The following is a 15,779-nucleotide window of genomic DNA, read 5'->3' as shown; positions in this document are numbered from 1 at the left end:
CTACAACCTCATTCCTTTCCCCCTTCTGCTCCTATTGGTTGAACATATCCGCATACTTTACACCTCCCGCCGCCTTGATCCCCTCACCTCCTGGTTGCTCCCCTCCAACCCCCGCCCACTGCCACGCCTTCACTGTTGTGTCCCCCCTACACCCTTCATCTCCTTTCTGAAGGTGGCTTCCGTCAACTACCCCTCCTGGATGATGCCCTCTCTCCCTCAGTTTATCCCTCCTATCCACGTTGATCCTGACCCTCCCTCCTTTGCTTTGTCCTTTTACCAGGCTCCCTCTTCCCCTCCCCCTCCCCCCCTCCATCCTGTTTTTTTCCCGCCGACCCTCTCTCTGCCTCCATTCTCTCCCCCGAGTCCTTTTGCGATTTCCTTCCTCTGCCTTTCCCCATTCCCTCTCGTGCCTACCCTGCTCCCCCCTCCATCGTCCCCCCCCCAACCTTTTTGCCCTCTCCTCTGTCCAGGCCCCCTCCCATCTGCCCTTGCCTGTGGAGTGTCATCTTCGTGCCGCGACATTTTAGTGCAGTGTTCCTAGTGATTCTTAAGTGTTGTGCGTCCTTTCCGAAGTGTTGCGAACGCACATCATGCAGTCGCAGGGTGTTATCTCTTGCGAACAGAATCTAGACTGTCGCTGTGCTTTTTAATTGTCTGTCTACTTTTTCCCTGTCTGCTTCCTTTGTATTTTATTATCATTAGTTTTACGTTTTAACTTTCCACAATTTTGCCCCGATTTACATTTTACATCAGCGCTTTATCACCTGTGGTTTAATTGTTCTTAACTAGAATCCAGACTGTCACCATGCTTTTTAATTGTCTGTCTACTTTTTCCCTGTCTGCTTCCTTTGTATTTTATTATCATTAGTTTTATGTTTTAACTTTCCACAATTTTGCCCCAATTTACATTTTACATCAGCGCTTTATCACCTGTGGTTTAATTGTTCTTAACTTCTTATGTTCAAAAAATTCTGCAGGCTGAAGAGCGGCGTACTAAGCTGCTGCCAGCCCGCCTTCGAGGGGAATCGAAATCCAATAAAGGAAAAAAAAGGAACTTTCTGAGATTTCCGGCCGCTGTGTTCGAGCGGTTCTAGGCGCTTGAGTCCAGAACCGCGATGCTGCTACGGTCGCTGGTTTGAATCCTGCCTCGGGCATGGATGTGTGTAATGTCCTTAGGTTAGTTAAAGTAGTTCTAAATGTATGGGATTGATGACCTCAGATTTTAAGTCTCATAGTGCTAAGAGCCATTTGAACCATTTTTTCTGAGATATTTTAAAAAGGAGGTCAACAGTGTGATGGCTACCAGTGAGCAACTAATGGACGACTGCGCAAGGTAAAGTATACCAGTCGAAGGCAGCTACATGACAAACTGTTGATGGCTTACCTTTTTTCCTCATCTGAGGCTAGTACTTACACCCTACCTCTTCAGTTATTCACCGAGCAAGGTGGTTCAGGGGTTAGTACACTTGTCTCACTGTCCAAATCCGCGTCACGCCACCATGATTTCGGTTGTCCTTAGTTTCCTTCTATCGCTCCAGAGAAATGCCTGTACATACTGATCATACAGAACATTATGACAAGCAACCTACTGTCGATACAAACCCGCCCACGATATAGCAGCATCACCTGACGAGGAACGACAGCTAGTCAGACACACATAAGGTGCACCTAATATCAGCGAAAGCGCTGTTCGTGTGTGTAATGGGGAATGCGTCCGCTCTATCTGAGTTTGAGCGACGTATATTGCGATGGCCCGGCGGCTAGTTACGAGCATTTCGGAGACTCCACGACTCGTCGGATATTAAAGAAGTGGTGTGATGAGTGTCTTAAACACGTGACGAAACCAAGATGAAACCACGTGTAGACGTCGTGGGGTTGGGCGGCCACCCCTCATTAAAGATGTCGGAAGTCGCTTGCTGGGCAGAGAGGTAAAACAGAACACGCGGCGAACTGTACCGGAACTAACAGCAGACTTTAATGCTTTGTAGGGTAAGAGTGTGTCTGAGCACACATTGTACCGAACACTCCTAACGACGATCTTCCGCAGCCGACGACCTATGCATGTGCCAACGTTAACGCCACGATGTCGGCAACTACGACTGAAAGTGGGAACGTGACCTGCGGCACTGGACGTTGGCGCAGTGGCAAAGCACTGCATGGTCTGATGAATCCCGATACCTTCTTCATCATGTGGGTTGGAGGGCGTGAATCCGTCGTCCTCCAGGTGAGCAGCTCCCTGACACCTGTGTTACGGGACGGAGACCAGCTGGCGGCGGCTCCATTATGCTCTGGGAAACACTCACGTGGGCATTCATGGGTCCAGTTGAGGTCACACAAGGCGCCACGACGGCGAAGAAGTGTCGTACACTGACTGCAGACCACTTACACCCCTTCATGATGATAGTGTTGCCGGATGGCAGTGGCTTTTTTAAACAAGATAATGCGCCATCTCATAAAGCCAGGAGTGTTATGGTGTGGTTCGAGGACCACAGTGGCGAGTTCCAAATGATGTTCTGGCCGACAACTTGGCAGATTTGAACCCGATAGAACACATCTGGGATGTAATTGTACATGGCGTCAGAGATTACGAGCCCCTCCCCGGAATTTACAGGAATTAGCTGACTTGTGTGTGCAGATGTGGTGCCAACTCCCTCCAGCGGTTTACCAGGGCCTCATTGCTTCCATGCCACGAGGCGTTGACGCTGTTATCCATGTCAAAGGCTGACATGCCGGCTATTAGGTAGGTGGCCATAGTTTCTCTGCCTGATCACTGTAATTCCTTTGAGAAAGGCACGGCCGATTTCTTTCCTCAGCCTTCGAACAATCGAAGCTCGTACTCCGTCTCTAATGACCTGTATGTCGATGGAACGGTAGACCCTAACCTTCTTTCTTTCTTTTTCTGCAGACATTTGTTGAATGTATTCCAATTTCTGCCTTCTTCTACAGTCTTTGTACATTACGGCTCCCTCTAACGATATGAACGTTATCCCTGATGTACTAACACATATCCTTCATCAGTTCAGTGTTTTACACACATTATTTTCCTTACCGATCACACGGAAACCTCTTAATTTCCTGTCTTATCAGTCAACTTAATTTTCAGCATCCTTCTCTAACAGCACATATCAAACACATCTGTTATCGTCTTTTTCTTTTCCCACTGCCCTTGATTCACTTTGTTTTGCTGGGCTCCAATTATTCATTATCAGAAATTTCTTTCACAATTTCAGATCTGTGATTGATAATAGAAGACCTGTTTTAATAAAAAATGCTCTGTTAGCCTATGCTTGTGTGCTTCTTACAACCCCCTTGCTTCACCTGTCATCCATTATCTTCCTCCCAACCTAGAAAAATTCTTTCACTTCACCTATTACGTGGACACTCCATTTTTTATATGTTTGCAGCTAAGTCTCATTTCTTTCTCTCCGCATTATTTTCGCCTTTGTTTGGCTTACTCTCAGTTCGTCTTCTGTATTTGGTATACTATTCAACGTTTTGTTCAACAGATACTGTGATTCTTCTATACTTTCGATTAGAAAAGCAATGCAATCGGCGACTTTTATCATTTATATCTCTTCACCCTAAATTTTAATCCTACTCGTGACCCTTTCTCCAATTTCCGTGATTGAATCTTAAGCGTACATGTTAAGCTGTGGCGAAAAAGACGGTACCCTTCCCCTACGCCATATTTAATTCCAGCGCAAGTCTCTTAGTTTTCCGATCTCATCGGTTTAATTTGGTTCTTGTGTGTCTTATATACTATCTGTATGTGTACACCTACTTTTCTGATAACCTCGAATATCTAGCAGCAATTTTAGATGTGTATGTTTTTTCTACGCCTACAGATTCTATGGCCGTCCATTTATTAGTACTGCTACATCTACCTACACATGATTAATCTGGAATTCACGTTTAAAAAGTATGCAAGAAAGGGTCCATATAACTACTTTCAGAATAGACTATTTGTCGATGGCTCCACGTGGGAGAAACGAACACCTGAAACTTTCCAAACGCACTCTAATTTCTATTATTCTGTTACGACTATTATTTCTCCATTTGCACGTATTTTAACATTCAATGGTTGCTACCCCAAAACATTTATCATATTCATGACCCTCTCCCCTGCTTCGTAATAATGCTCTGTTTGAATTATTTTGATATCCTCCATCAATGGTATCTGGTGAGCATTCTATATTGCGCAGAAATACTTCAGAAGAGGTAGAAAGTCTCTGCTGTAAATTTTTAGCACCTTCTGAATGTTCTGCCAATGAAACGCTGTATATGTTTCGCCTTTCCCGCAACATTTTACTTGTGACGGTTCCAGTTTAAATCGTTCGTAATTGTGATCCCTAGGTATTTAATCGAATCGAAAACGCTTGTGTCATTTATAGTGTAGCTACAATTGAAGGGGTTACTTTAGTATTTCATGTTGAGTACCTAACGATTTTTATTACTTAGCATCATGTAGGTATCTTGTCTAAATCAAGATATCACTTCCGTTTCATTCGATGACTTCCGTCATTTACTAAAGACTGTTACGTTTCTGGCAGATAATCACGAATCTAATCAGACATCTGAGACGATACTTCATAGGCATGAAATTTGTTTAGAAGCAGCTTGCCTGGAACTTTGTTAAAAGTCCTTGGGAAATTTAAAGTATGGTCTCAGTTTGAGGTCTCATGTCAATAGCACTCGTTACTTCGTGCGAGTAAAGAGCTAGTGGGGTTCAGAAGGCTGACGTTTTCTCCATCCTTACCGGTTATGTGCCAATAGATTGTTTTCTTCGAGGTACTCCATAATGTTGGAAAAATATATGTTTCAAAATCCTACCAGAAATCGATGTAATACAGCGGATTAGTTCTATTTCCTTTCTTGTGTGCTACTGAGAGCTGTGTGATTCTTCATTCTTTATGTACGGATCTTCCGTCGAGCGTGTGATTGTATGTGATTTCTACAAAGTGAACTATTTCATCAAAATACGCTGAAAAAATCATAATTAGTGTACAGGACGGCTTGCATTTATTTATTTACCACACTTTGAAATTACTTATGTTGCTCTCTGTTCTTGATTCAAATACTGGAATACTTACTACGTCTTATTTGGCGAAGGAAATCAGAATTTACTGGTGTTTTCGTCGGTAACTTTATCATTGCTATTACACAGTGAAGGTATAGATTGTGTCTTGGGTCTGGCATGCTTTACACATGACCAGAATCTCTGTAGATTTTCTGCCCAATTTTAAGACTGCGATTCGTTGTGGAATCTATGAAACGCATTTTGAAATGAACTGCATATTAAGTTTAGAACATCTCCAAACGATCTCTAAGTATTAAAATCGAACTTTCTTTTAAATCCGGCTTCCTTTTTCGTGGCTTCTGCAAAAGCGTCCTCACTTTCATTGTGTACCATTGTGGATCTGTTACGTCTGTCATTAACTTACTTTTAAACTCCCTAATTCCGTCAAAACAACTACTTGAGCCAAAAACTTTCTTTGTAATTTGCACAATAGCAGATCTGCATTTCCGGTGACTTTAGATTTCATAAGGAAAACATCTAACAGGCCCTCAACTTTATTATCCATTCTCATTTACATTATAGTTGTCAGCAAGTTGGATGGATAAGCTAATAATCTGAATGTGCGGTAATTGCACCATTTATCTGCTTCTGATATCCTGATTTGGCTCTTTACTTTTAAGTATTTTAATTATCTCATTATAAGGGTAAGGAAAAATTTTATCCGATAGCACTGATACACGATTTAGATCAACAATGCATTTATTATTCGATGTAGTCAATTGAAAAGCCAGTACAGTTAATCCAACGTTTTTCCATACAGTACATGCCATCATTGAAATGTGGTATTGGAACGATGAAGAACACCCATTACTTTTATTGCGTTAGATGTTACACGCACAGTGATCACCGACAGTCCAACTTCAGAGCATTCCCTTTAAGTGTGTATTCTCACTTTTGGTTGCAGTCTCGGTAAGCCCTCCAAGTGCAATGCCATCAAGCATAGTACGGTACGTTTTAATTCAGTTTTAACTGCTGAAGACACTGGAGCCTACTAGTTAGAAATTGTTACCATTTTTAGATCAGCACTTACCAACATCAAATCGACAAAGTGGAATTTAATAAGCCACTACGACTACTTTTAGAACACGAATAAATCTATATCACTTCTTTTGAGATGTTCCGTTATCTCGTAACGTTCTGTTATCTCTCTAAGTTATATAACATACGAATTGTATTGTTTTAAGTTACAAATGTCACCTTTTGTTATACTTTGAAAGTGTCACTGTGTCTTTGCTATATCCTCTACATATGACTCCTTACGATTTTGTATTTTACCACAATGTTAAATAGGTAAATAGAAACAACATTTCCACGTCCATAAAACAAAATTGTATTTGGTACATACCCAGAATTAATATCACGATCAAATAAAGCCAGGTGGAGCTGAGGGAATGAGATTCAAAAAATATACACTAATATTAGGAGATGGTTTTCTTTTTTTATCTAGGCAGCACAACAGGAGATGATGGCCATAGTCGAGAGGTTATAAAATTCAGATTGGTAATAGCAAGTGTCTCACATAGAGAACTTTGGTGATGTCGAATACAAATTTCAAAATTAAGAAGTCTTGTTTGAAGATTTTTATCTGGAGTGTACCCTTGTATGGGCTGTCGTGCAGTGATTAAAAGGCTTACACAGTATAGACCAGCATGGAGAGCAGCATCAAACCAGTCTCAGACTGAGGTCCACAACAACAACATCCTCAGGAAAAATCTTGCTGCTACAGTTTGGTCCCTGGTTTAATGCCTCACAGTCGGTTTTCAAAAGTGAATATCTAAGCTTTTTTAACAAGTATTGGCAAGGGAAAACGATAAGATGACAGCAGAATTAAAGTTGGAAGAAAGTTTATACAAAGCTGTTTTGTGTTTGTTCTTCTCTGTTTAATATCTATTTAGCTGTTTTAATCAAAAACTTCTTCCAACAAAAGGAGTGATAAGAAATCAAGAGAAAGGATAATTAAATGTATGAGACTTGCTGATGAAATGGCATCACTAAGTTAAAATAGAAACTCAACTAACAATGAGTTAAAATAACTCAGCATCAACTCTGATCACTCTGGAATGAAGATAACTGTGAAGAAGACAAGTTGATAATTTCAAGCAAACAGGATACAAAGGAACCTGTAACATGTCATCATACATCGTCTTAAAAGCAAGGGTAGGTACTGCAAAAACTGTTTCACAGAAGGGGAGTATTTTCTTTGGTCGAGTAAATAAATGATTAAAAAAAACTTAGTGAAGTAATTTGTAAGGAGTGTTGCTGAGTACGTTGCAGAAGCATGGGCTCTATGATGGAGAGGGGAGAAAGGCTTTGAGGCTTTTGCGACGTGGATTTGGAGAAGAATGGAGGATATGAATGGAGAAGTTAAAAAAAAAGAATGAGGATGTGCTACATAAGAAAAATAAGAAAAGATTAATACTGGAAAGAATTAAACGGAGCAAAAGAAATTAATTAGCACACAGGATGAGAAAAGCCTGGATGGTATAGCGTGCACTAGAAAGAATTGTGAGTGGGAGTAGAACTAGAGGAAGAAGATGACATCAATTAACTGCTGACATCAAGGTAATTCAGTTATAGAAGGACAGATAGAAAACCGGAAGGAACGGAAAAGTGCTAAACTCGCAATGATGAACATGTCTAGATAGCAAAACACGTTATCATCATCATTGTAGTATTAAAGGCGTCTGTTTTCGGGTATAAATTATTACTAACTAATTATTACCGTATTATAAAATCCAATATTAAGCATTTCTGAAACAGCTTCTTCAGCCGTCACTTTGTAGTGAATTTCCTTTGCGTCCTAATAGGTAGTAAACTGCTACAGAGAGCAAAGTGTCTTCCTGGCAGAATGCGGCTGTTTATCTGCCGCACTTCGGTACGGCAAGATGAGCTGCACGCGCAGCTGTTAGAAGAGCGACCTCTGGCGGTGCTGCGACGCGTGTCAAACCGCCGTGAAAACGCCGACCCGCGGCTGTAAGCGTAGGGGCAACCTGTGGAATGCGGCGGCAACGGCAGCGGCAGCGGCAGCGGCGCCTGGCAGGGCGACCTCACATCGTGCACGACTGTCAGCCGGGTCGTTAGCCGTGACGGCGGCAGGGGCAGCGCACGTCACCGCGCTAACCCCTTGCCGTTTATTAGCTGGCCGACCGCCGACCGACAGCGTCATACCACTCACTCTACCGAGGGCGCGAATATCGTGGAACGGCCAAAATCAATAAATACATTTTGCCTACACACATTTGTTTCAAGTCAGTATTTGTTTATCTGCAAAATGTGCAAAAAAGAGAGAAGGAGGACTAGCGTTCAACATTCTGACGACAGCGCGGTCATTAAAGACGGAACACAAGATCATGTTACGAAAGAATGGGGAACTATATTAGTCGTGCTCTTTTCGATGGAACCCTCCCAGCATTTGGATGGATTGATATAGGGAAATCGCGGATGGCCAGACGGGGATTTGAACCGTCATCTTCCGGAAAGCGAGTACTGTGATCTAAGTACTGCACCACTTCTCTCGGTGAAATCCATATAGGATATTCTGGCAGTTGCTGTTAAACCTTTCTATGGGTTGTAAAGTGTGTAGATAAATTTCTGATTAGGAAGCCAGGTCCGTAAATGTACCATTCGAATATAAAATAAGTTTCGGGATCGGATCACTTTCAAACCTCTTCCAGCTCTGTACAATACGTAATGATAGAGCTTCACAACGTATTTATCGAGAGTGGTTTCCGGATCGCCTAGTTCCATCACAAAAAACTACATTCGTTTGACTACAAAAACGTCAAGGAGAAACTGGTACTCTTACAAGTAGGAAGATTGCCAGAAGTTTGGATGCATTTGCGGATAAGCTAAATCTGCGAGAGTACTCGTACCTGTTTACCCTTGCTGTCTTCGGAATTTTGTCGATGATGACTTACCGAAAGTGTGATGGTATATCTCAACACACATTGGTTTTACAAACCAGCATGAATACTCTTTCAGTTCCCTCGTTCCCCAATGATATTTGAAATTCCGATGGACTGCTACGCACAACTTCCGCCCTATGAGATCGCAGCTCTTCCAAAGTTCTTTTAAACTCCTGTCTTCAATATGGAATGCGCTGTGCCTTCGACCTTAAGTCCCTTTCCTTCTTCTATCACGACATCAGTTCTTCCATCTCGTAGCGGCCTTCAATGTATTCATTCTACCTGTACGCTACTTTCTCCGCGATTAACAATGAAATTTCTTTTGTGTACTTAATGTTGTTGCCTTTACTTATAATTTCACTGGAGTTTATTTTTACTCTTGTGCATTCTACAAGGGCTATTGGGAAAGTAAGGAACGATAGGTCGCGAAATGTAAACTACATTGAAAATCAAAACTGTTTTATTTGCAACAGTTAGCTACAACTGGTAGCTACTTATCTCCATAGTCGTCGATCCGACTTAAGCGTTTGTCGTACCGTTGTACCAACTTTACAATACGCTCGTCATAGAAGGCAGCCGCCAGTGGCTTCCGCCAATTCTCCACGCTGGCCTACAGCTCGTTGTCTGTGCCAAAATGTTGTCTTCATAGGCATCGGTTCATGTCAGCAGAGATGAAACTTAGAGGGAGACAATTAGAGGCTCTGTTGTGGATAGTCAAACATTTCCAATTGAAAACGATGTAGGAGCACCTTCATTACCCCTGCAGAATGCGGCTCAGAATTATCTTCAAGAAGAAAACGCATGATAGTTGGGTAATGTTGGGTAATGGCTTCAGGCGAAATTTCTCACCAGGCCCTCGTACTTGGCGGGAGACACTATTCTTCTAGGTATATTTATGTGCTCCCTACGTGCTCAGAATTAAACAGAACGACGTAATGGGATCAATGGGCATACTAGAGACACTGCCAAACACACCTGTGCAAACCTTCGTCGGAGTTTGATTGTGGTTTTTCATTTCGCGATCGATCGTTCCTTACTTTCCGAATAACCCTCGTACATCAGTCGTTCGGCCGACCAGTATTGGGTTACAAGGGGTGGACAAAAATACGAAACAGCGCGGGAAACGTGTGCTTGAACGTAAATGCAGATATGAGCCGAGTCTGCAGGATAGGCTGTTGTATTTGACCACGAGCGCCACCTTTGCAGTGTCCCCAGTACTTTGGAAGGGTCGGTATTCTGTGTAGCTGAGAATGTATTATATCGGAGCTTTATATATTTGAACATGGGCAAATTTTTTGTGCTTTTATGGTGTGGGTGCGTCCGTAACCAAGATGGGAAAAGAGTTTGGTGTTTCAAGAGGCACCAGATCAAAGATTTCTACCTGATACAGGGAGAGCTGAAGAAGACATCATCTCCTGAGCCACAAAGAGGGCAAGATTGCGTGTTGTGTGGTCGTGACGGACGGTCACTGAAGAGGATTGTGACGAGAAATAAGAAAACGATAACTGAAAAAGTCGTTGCGCAACTAAATATCACACTATCGAAGCCTTTCACCACTAAAACGATACGAAAGGAGCTGCTTAAGCAGCGAATTACTGCGTGAGCACTCATCGTTAATGGAAATGCCCGTAGCACGGAAAAACGTGGTGCCGAAGCCATAAAATCTGGACTGTGGAGGAATGGAAGAAATGTATTTGGTCGCTTGAATTTTATTTCGTGCTGTTTCGAACTTCTGACCGGGTTTACACCTCAAAATTGAAACATGACGGAGGTTCGGTGGATCTCATGACACCTCTCCATCGTCGGATTAGAGTCAACGATTATCTGACCATATTTGGAGATCGTATCCAACCCATGGTACAATGTTTGTTCCAAGACATCAGGGCTACAGCTCACACATCTCGTGTCGTACAGGACTGGTTTTTCTAAGCACGAGGATGAGTTGCTGTATCTCCCCTGTCCACCACAGACACCAGATGTAAACATTATGAAGCGTTTGTGATCTACTTTGGAGAGAAGGGTGCGTGATCGATATCTATCCCTATCATCGTCACCTGGATTCACCAAAGTTTTGTGAGAATGCTGGTGTAAGTTCCCTTGAAAACCATGCGGGACCTAAATTTATCCACTGAGAGACCCTCTTGTATATAGTGTGCGTTATGTAGTACACACAGCTGCCACTTACGGCAACAGCAATGAACTTATCTCACGAAGGCGTCCAGTCGAACTGAGCTTGAATGACATGTACAGCTACATCTTTCGTGTTGCTTCAAATCTGTACCAGAATCCGTCAACTCTACTGACTGACGAATAGGATCACGCCAGAGTCCTGTTGACTCATGAGCAGATTTTTCAGCAGGCGAGAGATCTAGAGAAAGTGCTTGCCAGAGCAACACTAGAACACCTTCTGGATTGGGCTTTGTCTGGACAATGCAGGAATCGCGCGGCTTTATTGAAAGATAACGTCATCGAGATCTCAGTCACTGGCCTAAGCACGTCAGAAATTAAAAGGCTGTTGTCCAAGCTACCGGCGACGCGAATTAGGTGTAACCATGTTTCTACCCAGTGGCTCGCATACACCACGCCATGTACCGGACCCGTGTTCCGGTGATGAATGCAATCGGGCAACTTCTAGTTCCCCTCGAAATTTCCACACAGCGAAACGCCCAGCATGATGTTGTGTGACAAGGCGGAAGTCCTCTCGGGAGATGACGTGGTGCCACTCGTTTGCATCCAATGTTGCTGATGGGCTTACCTCTATCTATGCGTCTTCCTTTGCTGCGGCACCAAGAGAAGTCTCAATAATGTTCGCCGTACTGACAGCAAGTGGTTGCTCCAGGAATCGTCGCTCTGAATCTGTGTACACTTATCTTGGTGCGAACAATCGCTTTTCAAGACTCAAGCTACGTGGCGAAGCTGTACCATTGGATTTGTCTGAGATAATGACGTACCCTTCCTCTTCCGCGCTAATCGCAACAGGTAGTTGAGGAGATCGTACGGGGCGTTGATCATGGCCCTTTTGAATACAAATATTCAATATTCACTTGACAGTCATGGAATCTAAATCACCGCGAACAGCAGCATCATGGAACGATAAGCCACACACACTGTAGGCGACGTTAGTTGCCACTGTCTAATCCCGACACGTGCTGCTAGACGCTTCTCTTTCTGCCACAAATGACTAACAGTGAAATGAGATTTATTTATTATTGAGTATTCAGACTTCAGACGTGTTAAAGTATTGTAATTAGATTTCATTCGTGGTACACCATTTGGAATAAAAGACAAGGGACGTTGGTTAAAACGGGGAGCTCTAAGGCAAAAATTATTGTGAGACAACTAGATATACCTTACGAAGTACCTCAATAGTGACAATACGACGTATAGAATGGTACAGCAGACATTACACGAAACAGGTGTAGATCCATTTACTGTTACATAATCTACAATATTCTGCTCCTCGTGTTGTCACTGTTGAGTTATTTACTAAGATCTATTTATTTGTGTATAAATCATATCTGTTTGTGATTGGAAGCATATGCAAATAAACAAATCTAATTCATTATAAAATTTTAACGGAAATGCAAAAAACCTTAACTGAAAACAGGTAGATGAGGTCGGTGAGTCGAACAACCTAATACGTCAGATAGATATCGATACGTAAGCATCGCATGCTACAACTAGTATGGACTGTCTAATCAGCACGAAAGGTAAATCCCTGAATTCTCCTCCTAATAAGAGGTGAAAGGAAAACGTGGTTCTCAGTTCATTTAGGGAAGCAGTGGCCTAATATCTCCTTCGAAAAACATCACCAAGAGCTTCTTAAAGGCTGGCTGAACAAGTAGCAGGAGGACGATCCTCTTCTTTTGAAGTGAGCATCTGATGCTAAAGATAGGGAAAAGTGTCGGACGGAACAGAGAATGGGGAAACATTATACTGAAGGGCCTGATCAGTATTCTCTGGTATCAGCATAGATGTATCAAATAATAACTTTACTGGGATTGAAACAGTATTATTTCAAATCTCTGTATGTGAACAAGTAAAAAGAAGATTGATTATTGAATGGAATTCAAATGCATTGGAAATGAACTAAGTATAGAAAAAAAAGAAGTAAACAAGTAAAGGTACTCTATGCACACGTTCGAGTTACGTAAGTGAAGATGTGTAATCAAAGGCGAAAGAAAAGAAGAGATAAATATTCAATGAAAGTTTTCCGAGCGTGTACAATGCGAATACATCGCTATATTCATAAATGTTTCGCCCACTGTACTTCGTACAGCGCCACACTGAGGAAGCCATTTGATATGATGGTCGAAACCTCTTCATCTAAATCTACATCCATACTCCGCAAGCCACCTGACGGTGTGTGGCGGAGAGTACCTTGAGTGCCTCTATCGGTTCTTCCTTCTATTCCAGTCTCGCATTGTTCGTGGAAAGAAGGATTGTCGGTATGCCTCTGTGTGAGCTCTAATCTCTCTGATTTTATCCTCACGGTCTCTCCGCGAGATATACTTAGGAGGGAGCAATATACTGCTTGACTCCTCGGTGAAGGTATGTTCTCGAAACTTCAACAAAAGCCCGTACCGAGCTATTGAGCGTCTCTCCTGCAGAGTCTTATTAAATAAATCAACGTGATGACTTACCCCATAAAATTTTATTGGAGATGATTGTGGCTGTAGATATCCTACGTTCGGAAAGATTTTGCGATATAAGGGAAGAAACTGGGACACTGATGTGGAAAGGGGCAAACTGACTTAGAGCGCGAACAAACTGGAAGACAATCTAGAAACCTGCTCTGTGAGAGAAAGAGATCACATATTATGCATATGCACACTCACACAGAGGCAGAAAGAAAGAGGCAAAGAGAGAGAGAGAGAGAGAGAGAGAGAGAGAGAGAGAGAGAGAATCTTGTCATGAGTGATAGATTCAAGGTGAAAACCAGCGGAATGGCTGTTAGTGCAAGAAACGAAAATTACTGACGAAATGGTAGTGGAGGTGGAGATAAAGGTTGTCAGTGGTAATGTTATATGACAGAAGCGTCTGTGAAAGAGGTGATGCCGTGCGTAGTGTTCACATGTTTTAGAAATGCATCATTACTCACCGGAGACCCTGAGCGAGTCGGCGCCCACCACCACCTCGTGCCGGTCGGCGTGGAAGAGCAGCTGTCCCTTGGGGTCGGTCACGCGGAACGACTGGGAGGCCACGTCGAGGCGTTCACCGTCTGAAACAGCATGGCAGCGTCACAGGGCGGCCGTTAAAGACAGAGGTAGCAGGCCTCTTCAGGAAAGGACTGACTGTGGGTAACCTTAAACACCTAGCTGTAAGCACAAGCTGTAACATAACACACCGATAAACTTCTAAGTCTTATAAAGAGGTCATGAAGAGTTTGAGGATAGGGATCAATGTCCGGGAACGTCACCTGATGAAGCTACAGAGCGCATGAATAATGTTCGTACACTGACGAACCCCAAATGATACTTATTGCATTACGTTGGATGGGGTCAAACGCATTAGTAGCTACCACAACAGTACCGTAGAATATTTCAACTCAATTTGCCTGTATAGGCAGGGACCTAGCAAGAGACGTCGGTCTCCATAATTTATACGCTTTTTAACAAAGTTGGATGACTTTTCCGTGCACAGATTCATGTATTCGTTTTGCTTCTCAAGACAACCTCTCACAGTTTCACGGTATTTTCTTCTTGAACTACTCGCCATAGAAATTGCTACGCCACGAAGATGACGTGCTACAGACGTGAAATTTAACCGCCAGGAAGAAGATGCTGTGATATGCAACTGAATAGATTTTCAGAGCATTCACACAAGGTTGGCGCCGGTGGCGACACTTACCATGTGCTGACCTGAGGAAAGTTTCCAACCGATTTCTCACACACAAACAGCAGTTGACCGGCGTCGCCTGGTGAAACGTTGTGTTGCCTCGTGTAAGGAGGAGAAATGCGTACCATCACGTTTCCGACTTTGATAAAGGTCGGATTGTAGCCTATCGCGATTGTGGTTTATCGTATCGCGACATTGCTGCTCGCATTGGTCGAGATCCAATGACTGTTAGCAGAATACGGAATCGGTGGATTCAGGAGAGTAGTACGGAACATCGTGCTGTATCCCAACGGCCTCGTATCACTAGCAGTGGAGATGACCGGCATCTTATTCGCATGGCTGTAGCGGATCGTGCAGCCACGTCTCGATCTCTGAGTCAACATATGGGGACGTTTGCATGACAACAACCATCTGCACGAACAGTTCGACGACGTTTGCAGCAGCATGAACTATCAGCTCGCAGACCATGGCTGCGGTTACCCCTGACGCTGCATCACAGACAGGAGCGCCTGCGATGGTGTAGTCAACGACGAACCTGGGTGCACGAATAGCAAAACGTCATTTTTTCGGATGAATCGAGGTTCTGTTTACAGCATCATGATGATCGCATCCGTGTTTGGCGACATCGCGGTGAACGCCCATTGCCGGCCGCGGTGGTCTAGCGGTTCTAGGCGCTCAGTCCGGAACCGCGCGACTGCTACGGTCGCAGGTTGGAATCCTGCCACGGGCATGGATGTGTGTGATGTCCTTAGGTTAGTTAGGTTTAATTAGTTCTAAGTTCTAGGGGACTGATGACCACAGATGTTAAGTCCCATAGTGCTCAGAGCCATTGTTTTTGAACGCCCATTGGAAGCGTGTATTCGTCATCGCCATACTGGAGTATCAACCGGCATGATGGTATGGGGTGCCATTGGTTACACGTCTCGGTCACCTATTGTTCGCATTGACGGCACTTTGAA

General features: G+C 43.3%; 1 protein-coding gene across 1 annotated transcript in view; it reads right to left on the bottom strand.

The window, feature by feature from the left end:
* The window catches only part of LOC124789089 (delta-sarcoglycan), a 254,439-nt gene that overhangs the window by 73,102 nt on the left and 165,558 nt on the right, over nt 1-15,779 (bottom strand). The window contains exon 3 of the mRNA XM_047256378.1: nt 14,084-14,203. Within this exon, the coding sequence (XP_047112334.1) occupies nt 14,084-14,203 (120 nt within the window). The remainder of the gene's footprint in view (nt 1-14,083; nt 14,204-15,779) is intronic.

This window comes from Schistocerca piceifrons, chromosome 3 (genome assembly GCF_021461385.2).
Source record: "Schistocerca piceifrons isolate TAMUIC-IGC-003096 chromosome 3, iqSchPice1.1, whole genome shotgun sequence".
In the NCBI taxonomy this organism is placed as follows: Eukaryota; Metazoa; Arthropoda; class Insecta; order Orthoptera; family Acrididae; genus Schistocerca; species Schistocerca piceifrons.
The sequence above is the reverse complement of the archived record's forward strand: the minus strand, read 5'-3'. Positions and strand labels throughout refer to the sequence as shown.